Here is a 19,177-nt window from a genome sequence, read left to right as displayed (position 1 = left end):
ATGTGAAACGTTAATATTGTTCTCAAACAACATGTAAATTAATCAGAATGTTTTTTTGTATGTAATTTGTATAGTATATATTTTTTTCTCTCAATGTACTTGTATATTGTTCACATGTTGAAATAAATTACCAATCAAAAATTACCAATCAATCAAATATTGATTCTAACAGGGCCCATAAACAGCATTAGCTTAGCAGCATTAGCTTATCAGAGTCTCCATCATGGTCACACAAATCCTTAGCGGAGCAAAGTGGCCTACTTAGCAATAGCTGCTGTAGAAAGCAAAGGGAAAACAGTATTAGCATTAGCTGCTAAATGTGCACTTGAGAACAAATCTATTGTGAATTCAGCTGTGAATGTAGTGTTTCCAGTAAGCTTCCATTTCCAAATGTTAGCTGCTCCTGTCTGCCTCTTTGTCACACACACAGACTGAAATGATTCACAGCCTTGTTTCATCCTTCTGTCAGTGTCACTGACTGTCACTGTGACTGTGGACATACAGCATGGGAAACACACACATGGCTGATACTTGTATCTAAAGTTACAAAATGTTGTCTCTGTCCAAATATTACCTAACTGTAAGTCTACTTTTAATGAAACTCTCAACATGACTTATCAGTTATCATTAATGTTCCTGCAAACAGACTCCTTGAAGACCCCCTACATAAATATCCACGTACTATCCAGCTAGACTAGTGTGTCTGTCCCTGAAAATATTCCTGCATGTGTGATTGTTCATGTCTCATCTGCAGGAAACAAACAGGAAGTGAGTGAAAGACACAGGAAATGATTCCAGCTCTCCCTCCTATATCAGACATTCTCTCCATACCTGAGAGTGTCCAGTCTCCAGCCTGGATCCTTCAGTCCAGCCGACAGAAGCTTCATTCCTGAGTCACCTGGATGATTGTAGCTCAGGTCCAGCTCTCTCAGATGGGAGGGGTTGGAGGTCAGAGCTGAGGCCAGAGAAGTACAGCCTTCCTCTGTGATCAGACAGCCTGACAGACTGCAGACACACAAAACAACAATCCATCTGTTATCCATCTCTATAGCAGCATAACTAAGTGATGGTTCAGGGTCACCTGATCCAGCTCTAACTATAAGTTTTATCAAAAAGGAAAGTTTGAAGCTGATCTTCAAAGTAGAGAGGGTGTCTGTCTCCTGAACTCAAACTGGGAGCTGCTTCCACACCCAGTCCAACATAGCCAGGCTTTCTTTGCTGCTTTGACAAAACCTCAAATCCCAGTCAGAGATGGTGAGCATCATCACAGTGATGATCATTTCTCTGTTAACCCAGGCTTTCTGCTTCAGGATCTGTGCACGCTCACAGAACAAGGAGACCTTTAAACATCATTTCACTAAATGGATGGACTGAGCTCAGCCTACAGATGAACTGGATAAATAAAGATTTGACCTCAGTGTGCTCAGTGTTCCTGTCTATTCCTAACATATTCCTAACATGATAGCTGCACTTTAGAGCTCTAAAACTGGAACTGACACATATTTAAACTCCACATGTTACTCAGTACATTCAGTTCTGACACTCGCCCACAGTCCAACAAAGGAAACATGGAGATCACATCAGTTTGTCACCAAAGTCTAATTATTCCAGAGGGCAGTGTTGATACAACTAAAGTTATTTTTAAGCAAAGTTGAGTTTTTTATTGTCGCAGTACTTCATGTCTGAAGTATCACTTAAATGCATTACACGCTGTTGATGGCAGCAAACAAACCACCCAAACAAACAGAGGTGGGAGGCTTGGGCAGACTACGTAGGATCAGCTTGTGGGAGGAGTCAGGATAAAACCAAAGAAAGACAAGCTAACAAACACCACAGTGAAGTGAGTAGCTACAAACTGCAGGCCGATTAGTGTTGTTGAAGAAGTCGGTCTGAGGAACGTTCTTAGGATCAACAAATGACGGCATGTATGAGCCTCCCTCAAGACGCACCATCACAAGAAGAACACATGAGCTGTAGAAAAAGGAGAGACTACGAAAGCCACGGCGTTACAACGTGCACCAGCTGTTGGTCTCTCTGGAGACTACTGGGCGTGGCTGGGTAACCATGGTTACTTGGGAGTTACAGTACATGATATTAATGAAGAGTGGGAGCTGCGTTCTATAGCAAACAATTTGTTATGAGGTAATCAGCTGATCTTAGTTTAACCGGAAGCCCTTCACAATAATTGCAATGCCTTTATTTTGTACAACTACCATCAGTTCGTCTGTACTGATGGTAACTTAAAGTCACACTAATGTCGTTTAGTTTCTATAGTTTATGTAGTGGAAGTATACTACAGTACCCTGATCACTGATAGGACAGATTTATGTAGATATACACCTTTGTGTTTAACATTACTGCATTATAGTGCTGTGATCTTTGACCTTATCAATGGTTATGTTAGCTATACCGACGTATGCATATAACTGGATATGTATCTTATCTATTCATCTTATTTGTCATGTATTTGTATTGTGTATTTCCTTTTTGTAAGAAACCACACACATGATCACAGCCGCAAGAATCAATCAGTGAAAGAATAAAGTGTCTTAAACCAAACCTTAAGCTCTTTATTCCACATGCTGGGATCATTTGGCCTTCAGTGGTGTTCTGGCTGACACGCCGGAGTGACCAGAGTGCTAAAGAGTGAATCGGACACACCAGTGTCATCTCTGATATCTCCACTACATTTAATCGTCCTTCAGCTTGTGGCTGCCGTTAGCTGGTCTGCTAGTTAGCTGATTTGCTATTTAGCCGGTGTGCTAGTTAGCTGATGTGCTAGTTAGCCAGTGTGCTAGTTAGCCGGTTCGCTAGTCAGCTGGTGTGCTGACCAGCGAACCAGTAGGTTACAAGATGAGCTTGTCTGTCTGATGAGCCAGCTCTCTCTGTCTTGGTCATTTTGTCCTTGGGCAAAACCTAACCTACCACTACAACTGTAGCTTACCTCCACCAGTGTGTGAATGTGAGAGTGAATGAATACAGGGAGTGCAGAATTATTAGGCAAATGAGTATTTTGTCCACATCATCCTCTTCATGCATGTTGTCTTACTCCAAGCTGTATAGGCTCGAAAGCCTACTACCAATTAAGCATATTAGGTGATGTGCATCTCTGTAATGAGAAGGGGTGTGGTCTAATGACATCAACACCCTATATCAGGTGTGCATAATTATTAGGCAACGTCCTTTCCTTTGGCAAACTGGGTCAAAAGAAGGACTTGACAGGCTCAGAAAAGTCAAAAATAGTGAGATATCTTGCAGAGGGATGCAGCAGTCTCAAAATTGCAAAGCTTCTGAAGCGTGATCATCGAACAATCAAGCGTTTCATTCAAAATAGTCAACAGGGTCGCAAGAAGCGTGTGGAAAAACCAAGGCGCCAAATAACTGCCCATGAACTGAGAAAAGTCAAGCGTGCAGCTGCCAAGATGCCACTTGCCACCAGTTTGGCCATATTTTGGAGCTGCAACATCACTGGAGTGCCCAAGAGCACAAGGTGTGCAATACTCAGAGACATGGCCAAGGTAAGAAAGGCTGAAAGACGACCACCACTGAACAAGACACACAAGCTGAAACGTCAAGACTGGGCCAAGAAATATCTCAAGACTGATTTTTCTATGGTTTTATGGACTGATGAAATGAGAGTGAGTCTTGATGGGCCAGATGGATGGGCCCGTGGCTGGATTGGTAAAGGGCAGAGAGCTCCAGTCCCACTCAGACGCCAGCAAGGTGGAGGTGGAGTACTGGTTTGGGCTGGTATCATCAAAGATGAGCTTGTGGGGCCTTTTCGGGTTGAGGATGGAGTCAAGCTCAACTCCCAGTCCTACTGCCAGTTTCTGGAAGACACCTTCTTCAAGCAGTGGTACAGGAAGAAGTCTGCATCCTTCAAGAAAAACATGATTTTCATGCAGGACAATGCTCCATCACACGCGTCCAAGTACTCCACAGCGTGGCTGGCAAGAAAGGGTATAAAAGAAGAAAAACTAATGACATGGCCTCCTTGTTCACCTGATCTGAACCCCATTGAGAACCTGTGGTCCATCATCAAATGTGAGATTTACAAGGAGGGAAAACAGTACACCTCTCTGAACAGTGTCTGGGAGGCTGTGGTTGCTGCTGCACGCAATGTTGATGGTGAACAGATCAAAACACTGACAGAATCCATGGATGGCAGGCTTTTGAGTGTCCTTGCAAAGAAAGGTGGCTATATTGGTCGCTGATTTGTTTTTGTTTTGTTTTTGAATGTCAGAAATGTATATTTGTGAATGTGGAGATGTTATATTGGTGTCACTGGTAAAAATAAATAAATGAAATGGGTATATATTTGTTTTTTGTTAAGTTGCCTAATAATTCTGCACAGTAATAGTCACCTGCACACACAGATATCCCCCTAAAATAGCTAAAACTAAAAACAAACTAAAAACTACTTCCAAAAACATTCAGCTTTGATATTAATGAGTTTTTTGGGTTCATTGAGAACATGGTTGTTGTTCAATAATAAAATTATTCCTCAAAAATACAACTTTCCTAATAATTCTGCACTCCCTGTAGTGGGATTGTAAAGGGTCTTTGAGGGTCTCGAAAAGCGCTATATAAATGCAATCCATTATTATTATTAAGAGCATCTTTAGGCCTGACTGTGCTCATCCTTCCTCCAACCTCTCCTTACCAAAGATAACAACTACATCAGTATTAGCTCAATAACAATTTCTGCAATTCAATTGTGGACATTCATTTTTAAACCTTGTGTAAAACGATAAAACCTCAAAGTCTGAGCATTATTCTTTGTGCAAACAGCTCTTGCAGGTTCCCCCGGACTTAGGTTATTTTTATTATTTAATTACTTTCCTTTAAGCAGCTGTTCAGGCTACTAAACTCATCCCAGAAATAACAAGTGACACCATTAATAGTAGAGGTGGGAATCACCATACAACTCGCGATACGATATTATCACAATACTTAACGCACGATACGATATTATTGCGATTTTTTAAAATATTTTGCGATATTTAAATTCTGCACATAAAGGTAAACTTTATCAATATTCATTTTATCTAATATCAAAGTCTCACACTCAGTCTTTCTCTCATTTCAGTCAGTTTTATTGTTGACAAACTGAACGGTTTGTATTACAGTCTAGTCCAACTTAACTGAATGCAACCATCTGGTACAATTATAGCTATTCTGAACTATGCAATTTATGAAAACTATGCAGCCCCTTCAGCAACTGAAGAATTTGAAAGTAAATTTTAAAAAATATATAATTTTACATTAAATAAAAAAGTTTTAAACTTAATTAAAATTAAACATGTCTTAAATTAAAATAAGTAAACTGTCATGTTTATTGCTGCCAAAAAAAAAGTTAAACACATTTGGACAGTGAAGGAATGTCAGGATTGTTGCTCAGAAAAAGGATCAACATGCTCTGAAGTCAACATGCTCTGACTCCAGAGCATGTTGACTTCAGAGAAAAAATTGTTTGTAACAAAATATCGATTTCTGCTGTCCCTGTATCGATACATTATTAGCAAACAAAATATCACGATACTACACAGTATCGATTTTTTCCCCCACCCCTAATTAATAGTGGAGCTAACTTTAACAGGTGAAACTGATTTGACCTATAAGGCTACTGCAGTTACTTCTTATCAGGTTTAGTAGGGAAGACATCTGGATGAGGTAGTTAGTAGTATGTAGTTAGTACCGGGCGACTCCCCTCCCCCACATCGGCACCAGAACCTTGTATTTTCTACAGGGTAAGACTGCCTGTTTTATCAAACTATGGCCATTACTACTGTGATCATTTGCAGCCCAGTGTGCCGCTCTCTCTGCTGGGATGAACCACTGGAGCTCACCCAGTCATCCCTTTCTTTCTCTCAAGAAGAAGTGAAATAAATATATTTATTATGTTACGAGTCTAATATTCTTTAAATCAAACTGTAATGAATAAATCAAGCAAGAAGATTTGGTGGCTCCACGTGTTGTAGAAGAAAAGATAAACATCTCATTTTGAGAAATCAGCCTTTAAAATTAAGTACTGTGAATAAAAAACAAACAGCGAGCCAATCAGCAGTCGCCAATATCCTCCTAATTTCATTCACAAAGAAATCAAATATATATATTATGGGCCCAAAGGAGCCTAAATCTTTAAATTAGGCAGTGCATGAAGTATTTTTTTAAATAAACAGAGACATGACTATAACAACTTTTAGTAATTCAGAGTCCAATTATCCACTCAAATGTGAATAAAAGTTCACTTGACAGCTGTAAAAGTTACCTGTTTATACAATAATATAATTCACATTTCAAATGATCATCTGTGGAAAAGTTTGAATCCTGACCTGAGAGTTTCCACTGCACACTGTGAACTCTTTAGTCCAGCGGACAGAAGCTTCACTCCTGAATCCTGCAGGTCAGAGTTACTCAGGTCCAGCTCTCTCAGACTGGAGGACTGGGAGCTGAGGACTGAGGACAGAGCTTCACAGCTTCTCTCTGACAGGTTACAGCCACTCAGTCTGAAAAATAAAAGACAATCTATAAAACAAGTACTCATGTAGAGTTTGTTAATACATTTCACAACATTAAATCTTGACTTTCTATTTTTAGAGGAAACATAAACATACTAAGATACAACATCATATGTATGAACTTTAATTAATAATTCTAAAAACTAAATGTTTTCTGATCTGACCTCAGAGTATTCAGTTTACAGTTTAAACGTTGTAGTCCAGCAGACAGAAGCTTCACTCCTGAATCCTGCAGCTTTCTGATACTCAGGTCCAGCTCTGTCAGACTAGAGGACTGCGAGCTGAGAACTGAGGACAGAGCTTCACAGTTTTCCTCTGAGAGTTCACAGATGTTAAGTCTGAAGATAAAAACATGAATAAAGATTGTTGTTAAAGTGTAATCAAGGTGCAATAGCTTATTGTCTTGTGCTGAGCAGGTTAGTAAAACTTCTGTTTAACTTTGAAATGAATAAAAATGCTATGAAACAAGGATAACTGGATAAAGACATAAACAAAAACAAACATCAAACACATAAACAAACAGAACTAAACATAATACAAATTGATCTGACCTCAGAACATTCAGTTTGGCATGTGGACTCTCCACTGCAGCAGACAGAAGCTTTACTGCTGAAGCCTTCAGGCTGTTGGTACTCAGGTCCAGCTCTCTCAGACTACAGGACTGGGAGCTGACCACTGACAACAAATTTTCACAGCCTTCCTCTGAGACGTTACAGCTGCTCAGTCTGTGAGAGAAAGGAAAAAAACAAAAACAAAAAAAAACAAACAATATATGTGATCAAATTAAATTTGTTTATATGTTGAACCCTTTTTTAAAAAAATTTATTTAAACCTATGAGACTATGAGTGCTACCAGTCCAGTGCACATGATTGGTACCTTGATGGTACCTTGCTCAGGGGTACCACAAGGTAACTATTCGGTGGATTCGACCCCTGACCTTATGATCATGGGGCGACCACTCTGCCTACTGAGCTAATAATTCTGTGTACACTGTCATACAATATTAACTAAAACAATTATTTTAGAAAATTTTAGTAATTCAATAATCATGCTCATTACCTGTGTATTGTGAATAACACTGGATTTTAAACACTAGCTGTATAAAACTCTTCCTGTTAAAGGTGTGTATAAAGGAAATGGCCATATTTTGGAGCTGCAACATCACTGGAGTGCCCAAGAGCACAAGGTGTGCAATACTCAGAGACATGGCCAAGGTAAGAAAGGCTGAAAGACGACCACCACTGAACAAGACACACAAGCTGAAACGTCAAGACTGGGCCAAGAAATATCTCAAGACTGGTTTTTCTAAGGTTTTATGGACTGATGAAATGAGAGTGAGTCTTGATGGGCGGGATGGATGGGCCCGTGGCTGGATTGGTAAAGGGCAGAGAGCTCCAGTCCCACTCAGACGCCAGCAAGGTGGAGGTGGAGTACTGGTTTGGGCTGGTATCATCAAAGATGAGCTTGTGGGGCCTTTTCGGGTTGAGGATGGAGTCAAGCTCAACTCCCAGTCCTACTGCCAGTTTCTGGAAGACACCTTCTTCAAGCAGTGGTACAGGAAGAAGTCTGCATCCTTCAAGAAAAACATGATTTTCATGCAGGACAATGCTCCATCACACGCGTCCAAGTACTCCACAGTGTGGCTGGCAAGAAAGGGTATAAGAGAAGAAAAACTAATGACATGGCCTCCTTGTTCACCTGATCTGAACCCCATTGAGAACAATTATTTTAGAAAATTTTAGTAATTCAATAATCATGCTCATTACCTGTGTATTGTGAATAACACTTGATTTTAAACACTAGCTGTATAAAACTCTTCCTGTTAAAGGTGCGTATAAAGGAAATGAGCTGAAATGCAGACTTCATGGAGAATGTTTGCTGTCAGCATATATAAAAGACAAAGCAGAGATCCATCCAGTCTCTTCCACTAAGCCCACAGAGGGACAGACAACCACTCTCACTCACACCTGCATGAAGTTTAGATCACCAGGTAACCTAACTGCATGTCTGTGGACAGTGGGAGGAAACTGTAGAGGACCCAGAGTGAACCCACTGTAATTCTGTGATAACACTGGTTATGGAAGCCTTACAGTTACATATGGTTACTGACAAGAAACACGACCTTAGAGGCAATTTCAGTAATGAAGACCGAGTTTCTCCCTCCATACAGGATGAAAACATGACAGCACAGCAGAGATTTATATTTAAAAAGGGAGGGTGTGCACTGAAAGTGAGATACAAACTTGAACTTAAATTATGAACATCAGAAAAAGATGTAGGTGAAGTCTGGCAGGTGAAGTTTGTGCTTTAGAATAAAACAACCAAACTCCTGGAGTTGGAGACAAATGAACAAGCTGAGGATAATAAACCTGTCAGAGGGGCTGAAGCATCAGAGCTCATGTTCTTATAGGCTGGGTCTGGATTGTCCTTTGATAAGAGTTACAGAACAAAGTGTGTTTTAGAAATGCTGGAGTGAAACATTAAAACTACCATATATTTACCGAGTGACTGATGATCATTTAATTTACTATTTTAAAAAAATGTTACAGTGCTCTTTGAACTCAGCATTTCTGATTTATTTCCCATGATTTTAACAATGAAGCGATGACAACATGTTTACTCACAGAGCTTTGTTGGAGGCTTTGACCACTGGCAGCATTCTCAGAAGAGCCTCCTCTGAAGCAGAGTATTTCTTGAAGTCAAACTCATCCAGATCTTCTTCTGATGACAGTAAGATGAAGACCAGAGCTGACCACTGAGCAGGAGACAGTTTACCTGTGGAGAGACTTCCTGAAGTCCTGTATTGTTGGATCTCCTCCACTAGAGAACGATCATTCAGTTCATTCAGACAGTGGATCAGATTGATGCTTTTCTCTGCAGACAGATTCTCACTGAGCTTCTTCTTGATGTACTGGACTGTTTCCTGATTGGTCTGTGAGTTACTTCCTGTTTGTGTCATCAGGGCTCGTAAGAGAGTCTGATTGGTCTGCAGTGAAAGACCCAGGAGGAAGCGGAGGAACAAGTCCAGGTGTCCATTTGGACTCTGTAAGGCCTTGTTCACAGCACTCTGGTGGAGAGATTGAAGTTTTGGTTTGTTAAATAGTTTAGACCATGTAGAGGTTGTTTGTTGTTGTTCCAGCAGATTGAGTCCAGAGTTGCTGAAGGTCAGATGGACATGAAGAGCAGCCAGAAACTCCTGAACACTCAGATGGATGAAGCAGAACACCTTGTCCTGGTACAGTCCTCTCTCCTCTTTAAAGATCTGTGTGAACACTCCTGAGTACACTGAGGCTGCTCTGATATCGATGCCACACTCTGTCAGGTCTGATTCATAGAAGATCAGGTTTCCTTTCTGCAGCTGATCAAAAGCCAGTTTTCCCAGAGACTCCATCATCTTCTTGCTCTCTGGACTCCAGTGTGGATCTGTCTCAGCTCCTCCATCATACTTGACCTTCTTCACTTTGGCCTGAACCACCAGGAAGTGGATGTACATCTCAGTCAGGGTCTTGGGCAGCTTTCCTCCCTCTCTGGTTTCCAGCACATCCTCCAGAACTGTAGCAGTGATCCAGCAGAAGACTGGGATGTGGCACATGATGTGGAGGCTTCGTGATGTCTTGATGTGGGAGATGATGCTGCTGGCCTGCTCCTCATCTCTGAACCTCTTCCTGAAGTACTCCTCCTTCTGTGGGTCAGTGAACCCTCTGACCTCTGTCACCATGCCAACACAGTCAGGAGGGATCTGATTGGCTGCTGCAGGTCGTGTGGTTATCCAGAGGTGAGCAGAGGGAAGCAGTTTCCCCCTGATGAGGTTTATCAGCAGCACATCCACTGAGGTGGACTTTCTAGGGTCAGTTAGGATTGTAGTTTTGTGGAAGTCCAGAGGAAGTCGACACTCATCCAGACCATCAAAGATGAACACAACCTGGAAGTCTTCAAAGCTGCAGATTCCTGCTTCTTTGGTTTCAGTAAAGAAGTGATGAACAAGTCCCACCAAGCTGAACTTTTCCTCTTTCAGCACATTCAGCTCTCTGAAAGTGAATGGAAATATGAACTGGATGTCCTGGTTGGCTTTGTCTTCAGCCCAGTCCAGGCTGTATTTCTGTGTTAAGACTGTTTTCCCAATGCCAGCCACTCCCTTTGTCAGCACTGTTCTGATTGGTTCATCTCTTCCAGGTGAGGCTTTAAAGATGTCTTCTTGTCTGATTGTTGTTTCTGGTCTGTCTGGTTTCCTGGATGCTGTTTCAATCTGTCTGACCTCATGTTCATCATTGACCTCTGCAGTCCCTCCCTCTGTGATGTAGAGCTCTGTGTAGATCTGATTCAGGAGGGTTGGGTTTCCTGCTTTAGCGATGCCCTCAAACACACACTGGAACTTCTTCTTCAGGGTGGATTTAAGGTTACGATGACAAACTGCAGCTTGAAGTTCTGAATGAGAAGAAAAATAAACACTCAATTCCAAAAAGAACTAATCTTTAAAACATGTTGCTCCATCTTCCATCTCTGGAAAATGTTCATTTATCCAGCAGCTTAAATCTTTAGATAAATCCTCTTACTGCTCTGCAGACGGTCAGCCAGCTCCTCCTGCTTCATTCTCCTCAGGAAGTCCACTGTGATCTTCACAAATGCCTCTCTGCTGCTGCTCCTCTGACTCTCTAAGCATTCTGGGTAATCTGGACTCAGAACCTTCTGGATCTTCTTCAGCTCGTTCTTCACAAAAGTGATGATGTTGTCCTCCAACAGCTGGAACAGAATATTTATGAATGAGCCAATCAGACTGAAATCATGGAGCCAAACATCAGATCCATGTTGGACACACTGACGATCCACTGGTCTACAAAGAGCAGCATGGAGATGACTGTGAACAGAACAGATGTAACAGTAGTTGTTGTACATGTACAGACCATAAATATGGAGTCCAGCTGTGTTTGATGCTGCTGGGCAGACTGACCACTGGGAACCTCTGAGCTCTGCTGGTCCACTCTGTGGAGGAACCATGAAGGATTAGATCCACACAGGATAAAGATCCAGGAGTTTCTGCTCAAATAACTTCATCTGAATCAAGTCTGTCAAGTTTTAAACTCTCAGATTGTGAACATATCAGTAATTTTCAGTCTGTTTTCATGGACGTCCTTTCAGTGGTGATGTCAGGGATGATTTTGAAGAAGCTCATCAAACTGAACCATCAGCAGATCACTGCTCCAAAACCAGAACATGATCCGAGTCTCCCTCCACCACCAGAACACCAGCTTTACTAACGTGGTAGATCAGTGTAGTACAGATCAATAACTGATGAGTCATTTGATCAAAATCACTGAGTGCTTCACGTCTGACCCTCTGATGCTTCTGTAGACATTTTGCATATTTAATGAATGTCTGACAGTTTTACATTCATTCTATGAACACAGTGGAAATGTTGTGTTATAGTCTCCATGTTGTTTCCAGCATCATAAATTCTTAAGTTCAGAAAATTAGATTCTTTCTTCACAGCTGAAAAACAACAACATTTATTCTCTATTGAAATCTGCATCGTCCACTCCAAAGGTCACAATCTGAAGGTAACATCTGGTTTTGTTCCCTGTGGTTAACTCTGAGCATCAGTATGGTGGGATTTATCCACTACATCCACACCACTGTGGTTCAGTGTTGTCCTGATGGAGTAACAGCAGCCAGTATGATCCAGGCTTTAGCTGCTGGGTCTCTGTGTGACCTCTCAGACTGTTTAACAGATCAGACACAAAGAGAATCAGAGCAGCTCTGTTCTTTAAAGACAAACATGAACCCACTCAGGTCACACTTTCCCCACAGATATGAGCATCACTGTCCTCAAACAGCAAATGACCAAGTCGAACATTTGGATCTTTTCTCTTTCATTGTTTTCTTTTTAATGAATCTTTGTAACAATCTGAGGATGTTTCAGGTCATATTTATCCAGGAAACACAAACATGTAAAGGAGTCATCACAGCTCTCTGACCTCGTTGCTCCAGGTTCACCACTGAAGAGTGGAGGATTTAGCTCTTTGGACCGGTCACTCCTCACAGACGGACAGCTGGACCCTGCAGACTGTGACCTCTGACCTCTGCAGACACAAACATGATTGAAGCAGCTGTGATCACACAGACTGCAGATAATGCAGCTGTTTCCTGTCAGTAACATCCTCTTAGATTAGAGTTCAGCTTTTTACAGGAAAACTGGACAAAACTGATTTTTGTTACAAACTCATTTTCATTTCCTCTCAGCTCACAAACACAGTCAGACAATCAACCAGAGTCAACACTGATTATAATGTCAGTGCAGAATTATTTCTGTTACTCAGTGAGTTCAGCTCTCTGACCTCGTTGCTCCAGGTTCACCACTGAAGGCTGGATTATGACCTTTGGACCCGTCACTCCTCACAGACGGACAGCTGGACCCTGCAGACTCTGCTCTGTCCTCCTCTTCCTCCATCATCATCTTCAGTCAGTCTGAGAGGTAAACCACAAACACTCAGTGAGTTCACATTAACAGGAGGAACTGACCTCTGACCTGTCATGTGACCATGAAACCAGGTCAATATGTCTGTAGGTTCAGTCATCCAGGTCATGTGATCTAAGGAGCTTGGAGAGAAAAGAGACGTCTTTAAGTTTCTGGAAGACGTTTCATCTGAGAAGCTTGTTCAGCTCTAAAACCAAACGGTGGAGAGTCCCAGATATTTAAACCTGAGAGGGAAAGAAAGCATGTCGCTGACCCACCACTGATGTTATTTCAAGGAGGAAACTGAGAGCCTTTGCACCAGGAGCACAAACATCAGCTCCAGCAATGATCCACTGATGTGTTTTTATTCCATGTATGAATGTTGTTATTGACAGAGATGACGTTTGTGTGTCAGTGATGCAGTGACTGTTGTTGTTACCTGTACAGGCTGGTTAGACTCTATGAAACAGATCATACAGATCTCTGCATGTTAGAAGAGACTATTAAAGGTCATGAATGAGACAAAGGCAGGGAGGCGTCCTTTACAGCTAAACAGCAGAGTGAGAGAACAGCCAGCACCTCTACATTTATCACATTATACAGCACATGTATGATACTGACAGGGATGAGAAGAATTTAGTGATTCTGATCCCATCATTGATATTACTTATTGATTCTCAGTAGCTCTGCTCTGACAGTCACCACCATCACTGAGCAGCATATCAAAGACATTTGTGCACATTAACTGCATGTTGTGGCTCAAATGTTTGTGCATGTTGGAGGCATTTCCTCTTTGTTGTGATCAGTGTTGGTCATTACTCAAAACAGTCATTATTACACATATTACACAGAACACTTTGATTAAAAGTAATGGAGTACGTTACTTCATTACTCCTCATAACATTACTTTGATGTTAAAATGAACAAATGAGCATGTAACAACATAAAGCTGAGGTACAGCCCCACACACCAACACAGATCCTGATGAGGTCACGTGATGTTTCTCTGAGTGTTTATGAACACAAATCAAAGATGAAACAGCACAAAGACACTTCAAAGTGATTCTACTGTAGAAACATGAACAAGTAGAAACCTGCAGCCTGACTGCTCATCACTTTGTTACCTGTTCAAGTTCAGCAGCAGCAGCTCACTTTATCACGGTGCTGGTCTGGGGTCAGTGTTTACTCAGCTTTACGTCACTCTGGGTTCTTGGCTAGCTTAGTGTTAGCTTAGCTTAGTGTTAGCATGCTGTGTGCTAGCTTAGCGTCAGAGCTCTGCAGGTGTCTCGTGTGTAAATATTAATCACAGTGACAGTAAAGGAGGTAAAGGGCTGTGACGTCATCACGTACGCTGCGTCCTCTGTGGGCTCTGAGTGAACTCAAAGTACAAACTACAAGTACACAAACACGAACGTAGCTCAGAGTGGCAGACACACTCGGCCTCGTTGGTCCAGCTGTGAGTCCGTTACCGTGAACTATGGAGCGGCAGATTTGTGCTGAACTAAGCTGCACACAGCTGATGTTAGCCAGGAAACATTACACACTGACTTTAATGGAGAGACCGGAAATACAAACACACACAGTTTGTTGTGTGAAGAAATCAAACACGAGCTGAACAAACAGTAAAGTTCCTAAAGACAAACTGTTAAAGGAGGAAACAAAGCAAACTTACAGTTTCTTCACACCAACAACAAGCTCCACTCCACACCTGGACACTAAACACGGACACACAGGTGAGCTGCTTCCTGGAAGGAGGCGGGGCTCCACCTGAAACTCAGCACAGGTGGGAGGGGCTCAGCTCTGTGTGTGCTGATGTGTTAACTTTAAAAATATGCCGTCTGACTGCTCAGACTGAGTCAGAGTAAAGTTCACATGCTGACGTGTGGAGACATGAAACCTTGTTGTAGCTGCAGGTGTGAACACACTGATCCCAGATCAGCTCTGCTGTATTTGTAACATGAACATTTCTGCTGCAAAGCTTCAAATGTTCAGCATGTTTCTCTGTTTCCAGTCTATAGATCCAGTCACACTTTCTACCTTCACCTGTGCAGTAAAGACTGAGAGCAGAGCTGAAAGCAAGCGTCCAATCAGCGAGCAGCATCAACACCTGAGCTTCATTCAGACTCTGTTATTGAAGATGTTGTTGGTACAAAGTTCATCTGCTGCTCACATGAATCCATGAAAGATTTATTTCACTGAATGTTTCTTCAAAGCTCATTTCAACCTGTTGAAGTCATGAATGAAAGTGCAGACTGAGAGTGGATCACATGATGTTTGAGGTGTGTCATGTGACATGTTCAGTATTGTCACACATGTCTAGATTGTCCCTGATATCATAACTGCTCAAACACTGATGATTATATTTGAAGAATTATTCCTGATGGCAGCAAAGTTTGAATGGAGCTCTCTGTCTGTGCTGATTTGTCGCCCTCTGGAGGTCAAAGCACAAACTGCATGATGTCACTGTAACCACCACAGAGACAGGAAGTGTTTTTATGACTGAAACACTGAAATGATGCTAACGGCTGTCGTTAGGCTCACTGACAGCAGTGCTGATGTGTTCATGTCAAACACTGGCTCAGGTCAGACTCCTTCATCCTTCTCCAGCGTGACTGTATCCTTCTGCAGGCGTTTGCGGTTTGCAGTAGTGCTGCCGTACCATGCCTTGATGCAGCTGGTCAGGCTGCTCTCCACAGTGCAGCTGTAGAACCTGCTGAGGATCTTGGCCAACATACCAAATTTCCTCAGCCTCCTCAGGAAATACAGCAGCTGCTGAGCCTTCTTGACCAGCTGTGTGGTGTTCAGTGTCCAGGTGAGGTCCTCACTGATGTGGACGCCCAGGTACTGCTGCTCACCCTCTCCACTTCACGCTCCCGGGTAAACAGCGGCTGGTGAGGCCTCTTCTTCTTCCTCGTGTCCACTATCATCTCCTTTGTCTTATCAGTGTTGAGGGTGAGGTTGTTGTCCTCACACCGTGACACCAGACCAGCCTCCTCTCTCCTATAAGCCACGTCGTCCTCTCCAGTGATGTGACCGATCACTGCAGTGTCATCCGTGAACTTCAAAATGATGTTGTCTTTGTTGGAGGTGACACAGTAATGAGTGACCAGGGTGTAGAGGATGGGGCTGAGGACGCAACCCTGTGGGACGCCAGTGTTTGTCTGCCAGTCAAACAGTCCTGTAGCCAGTCACAGAGGGTGGAGGGTGCAGGACGAGTGTAGCCAGTTACAGAGGGAGGAGGGTGAAGGGTGCAGGTCGAGTGTTGCCAGTCACAGAGGGTGGAGGGTGCAGGTCGAGTGTAGCCAGTCACAGAGGGTGGAGGGTGCAGGACGAGTGTAGCCAGTTACAGAGGGTGGAGGGTGAAGGGTGCAGGTCGAGTGTTGCCAGTCACAGAGGGTGGAGGGTGCAGGTCGAGTGTTGCCAGTCACAGAGGGTGGAGGGTGCAGGTCGAGTGTAGCCAGTCACAGAGGGTGGAGGGTGCAGGTCGAGTGTAGCCAGTCACAGAGGGTGGTGTACAGGTCGGGTGTAGCCAGTCACAGAGGGTGGAGGGTGCAGGCCGAGTGTAGCCAGTCACAGAGGGTGTGTATTTGTGTATTTGAGTTTGACACCCCTGGTGTAATGTATGTATGGTCCGAAGGGTACGATGGCGCTGGCATGGCATCAATCAATCAATTAGCTTTGGTAAATTATGAACAGGCATCAGCGCGGTCACCTATACTGTCCTTTAGTGCTGGAGCAGCAGGAACACCAGTTAATCTGAAATCTGTTTTTCTCTCTAAACCAAAGTGACAGCAGGCTGAGTCAAAGACAGAAACCTTATTTAAACACCAAATATTCACTTCCTGATCCAGGATTCAAAGAGGACGTTGAACTTACTCAGCTTCTTCCAATGAACGTCTTCACTCTGCAGCTCTCTGCTGTCTGGACCAGGTCTGTGTAGAAACAGAGAAAATCCTCTGCTTCTTCTCCGTCATCAGTCCTCTGTGTCTGCAGGCTGAAGTCACACTAAACACTTCACACCAGCAAAGACTCTGAAGCTCACAGGTCAAAGGTCAGCTGCTGCACCTTATGTGATATTAATTTGATCAATAATTAACCTGCAGCAGGTTTCTGCTCCAACACTCTAAACAACCCTGAGAAAGAATAAGATAATGTGGGTGTGTCTGCAAGCTTCAATAGATAAGCATTAAACACTTCACACCAGCAATGAGTCTGAAGCTCTCAGGTCAACGGTCAGCTGCTGCACTGTATATAACAATTCAACAGTAGACAGTGTATTGGAATTTCTTTTATTTATGTATTAATCACATTATTTTATTGTATGATGCCTTGGTGCCACTGGATTTTAACATGTCTCACACTCATACAGTTAGACAGATGGTGGGGGTCTAGTAAGGAAGTTGGGGGAAGCAGACGACTCCACAGGAAGAGTCTTTTGTCTCTTCGAGGACTCTGGGAGGTAGCAAGAGAGTGTGAAGCTTAAGGTGTGAAACAGCTGTGTACTGCCTTTTGTTTCTGAAGGAGGTGTTTAAGTGAGAGCCATGCTAGGCTGGTGAGACTCTGCTGCCTGTCTGCCCTGCGATCATGCAGGCTCTTCACAAGCTGGGTTTTTCTTTGTGTTTGATTAAAGAATGTTAGCTACCGCTCACCGCTCATCTTCAGGCTTTGTTTAATGGAAAACTTCCACAACAACAGCCTGACTGTGGGCGTCTCTGCAGCCATAAACAGTTTAAACATTAAACACTGAACCACAAAAGAGGCTTAACTGAGTGGCTGAGCTGAGCTTCAGTCAATGCTGGGTTGTTGGGGGACACAGTCAGTAACTGCAGCACTCCAAGGCGAATCTGTTCTCAAAGTGTTGGTCACCAAGGACCACAGGAAGGATTCAGTGCATGGGAGCTCTGGGAAATCGACAAGGAAGAAATAAGACACCGTGGACTGTTTGCACTGCTTGTTCTTTATTTGACTGTAAATAAACTCATTGTTGCCAACTCAGAAGGTCCTGCAATTGGGTCCTGCTTTCCAAAACATGACAACATGACAACAGTCATGACAAAGAGGTATGGTTGTGGTCTGAAATTTAAACTCATCGGCATGAATGGGCATGAATATCGTAGTAATTTGGAGTTTTTAATGATTTCTTTACATTTTTCTTTTTCCAGGGTGGAATGATTATACCCCATCTTTAATGAATTTAAAAAGAAGAAACAAAATTAAGCAGCTGAAGGTTGTAGAAATGGAAAGTTACAATGGTCCAAAATAATTACAATATTAGGCTAGAAAATGACAGTGTGAAGTTTCTGTAACACTAAATTAAATAAGTTTGTGAAATGAAACAAATCTACATACTAAAGTTACACAAAAGTCTTCCAGCCTAAATGACCACATACATGTCATTTGGCCTTACTCTCTGAATATTTAGGACCTTCACTGGGACAAACATGAATCTAGTTTTAATACTGAAGACATGGTTAATATTATGTAACAGCAGTGTTAGAAAAACGTTGACTACGTTTCCTCATCTCTGCTTCTGTCATAACTAATCTGACCACTTAGTAGTAATTAGCATTAGGTGTCTCTGTAGTTTACCAGTGTTGGCTACCATGCAGTAGCACATTTAGGAAAATGACTCAAAGAAGGTAGGTTATTAAATCTGTACAAGCGGGTTTAGTTGTACGAGAAACTTACCTAACAGATAACTTTTAGTGTCAACTTCCCATTATGTACTTTTTTTTGTCCTTGGGGTTTTCCACAGTTTCAACAGCTTCATTCACAACCAAATTTACAAGTTAGTGATCTTCTTCAGCCCTTGGTTACACAATGGTGCACATTTAAATGCCTTACAGACACCAATAATCTCTGGTATACAGTCATGTGAAACTATTTCTATTACTGGACATCATGTCACCTTCGTGTGCATGTGTGCATGCCTATGTTCCTCCTACACTGATAAAAATGAAATTGCCGTCTATAAAAACAAAGGTGCTCTGTGCTCCACTGCTCTGCTGGGGCCTTACTCTGTGAAGCAGCCATGTTTTCTCTTGATACTCTGGCTTCTTCTTCTTCCCTCTGTCCAAAAACATATGTGATAAGTTAACTGGCTATTCTAAGTTGCCTGTGGTTGTGAATGTGAGTATGAATGGTTATCTCTGTGTTTGCCCTGTGATAGACTGGTGACCTGTCCATGGTTTTCCCAAACTTTTCC

General features: G+C 42.5%; 2 protein-coding genes across 4 annotated transcripts in view; both read right to left on the bottom strand.

Moving 5' to 3' along the window:
* LOC112430988 (protein NLRC3-like) overlaps nt 1–19,177 on the bottom strand; it is a 170,798-nt gene that overhangs the window by 40,154 nt on the left and 111,467 nt on the right. For 2 of the 3 annotated variants that reach the window (XM_076889258.1, XM_076889269.1), the window contains exon 1: nt 14,645–14,763. The exons of the other annotated variant lie outside the window; for it this stretch is intronic. The gene's annotated coding sequence lies outside the window, so the exon portion shown is untranslated. Of the gene's footprint in view, nt 1–14,644; nt 14,764–19,177 lie in introns of those variants that run through there. 3 annotated transcript variants of the gene reach the window in all.
* LOC143413762 (protein NLRC3-like) lies at nt 380–19,005 on the bottom strand. The gene is made up of 8 exons (XM_076877200.1): nt 18,990–19,005; nt 15,828–16,150; nt 11,076–11,262; nt 9,147–10,947; nt 7,073–7,246; nt 6,686–6,859; nt 6,336–6,509; nt 380–1,005 (listed from the first exon to the last, which is right to left on the bottom strand). The coding sequence occupies exons 1-8, from the start codon at nt 19,003–19,005 to the stop codon at nt 813–815; spliced, it is 3,042 nt and encodes a 1,013-aa protein (XP_076733315.1). The 3' UTR covers nt 380–812.

The sequence above is a fragment of the Maylandia zebra genome, linkage group LG2 (assembly GCF_041146795.1).
Source record: "Maylandia zebra isolate NMK-2024a linkage group LG2, Mzebra_GT3a, whole genome shotgun sequence".
Classification (NCBI taxonomy): Eukaryota; Metazoa; Chordata; class Actinopteri; order Cichliformes; family Cichlidae; genus Maylandia; species Maylandia zebra.
Note: the sequence above shows the minus strand (reverse complement) of the source record. Positions and strands in the feature narration are given on the sequence as shown.

Excerpts from the sequence above, each read along its gene's own strand:
- LOC143413762 (XM_076877200.1), bottom strand. Across the intron at positions 11,263-15,827 it reads GGGAGCGTGAAGTGGAGAGG|CTGTTGGAGGACAACATCAT; the intron begins GTGAGCAGCAGT and ends ATTCTGTTCCAG. Across the intron at positions 7,247-9,146 it reads AAAGCCTCCAACAAAGCTCT|ACTGAGCAGCTGTAACGTCT; the intron begins GTGAGTAAACAT and ends TTTCTCTCACAG.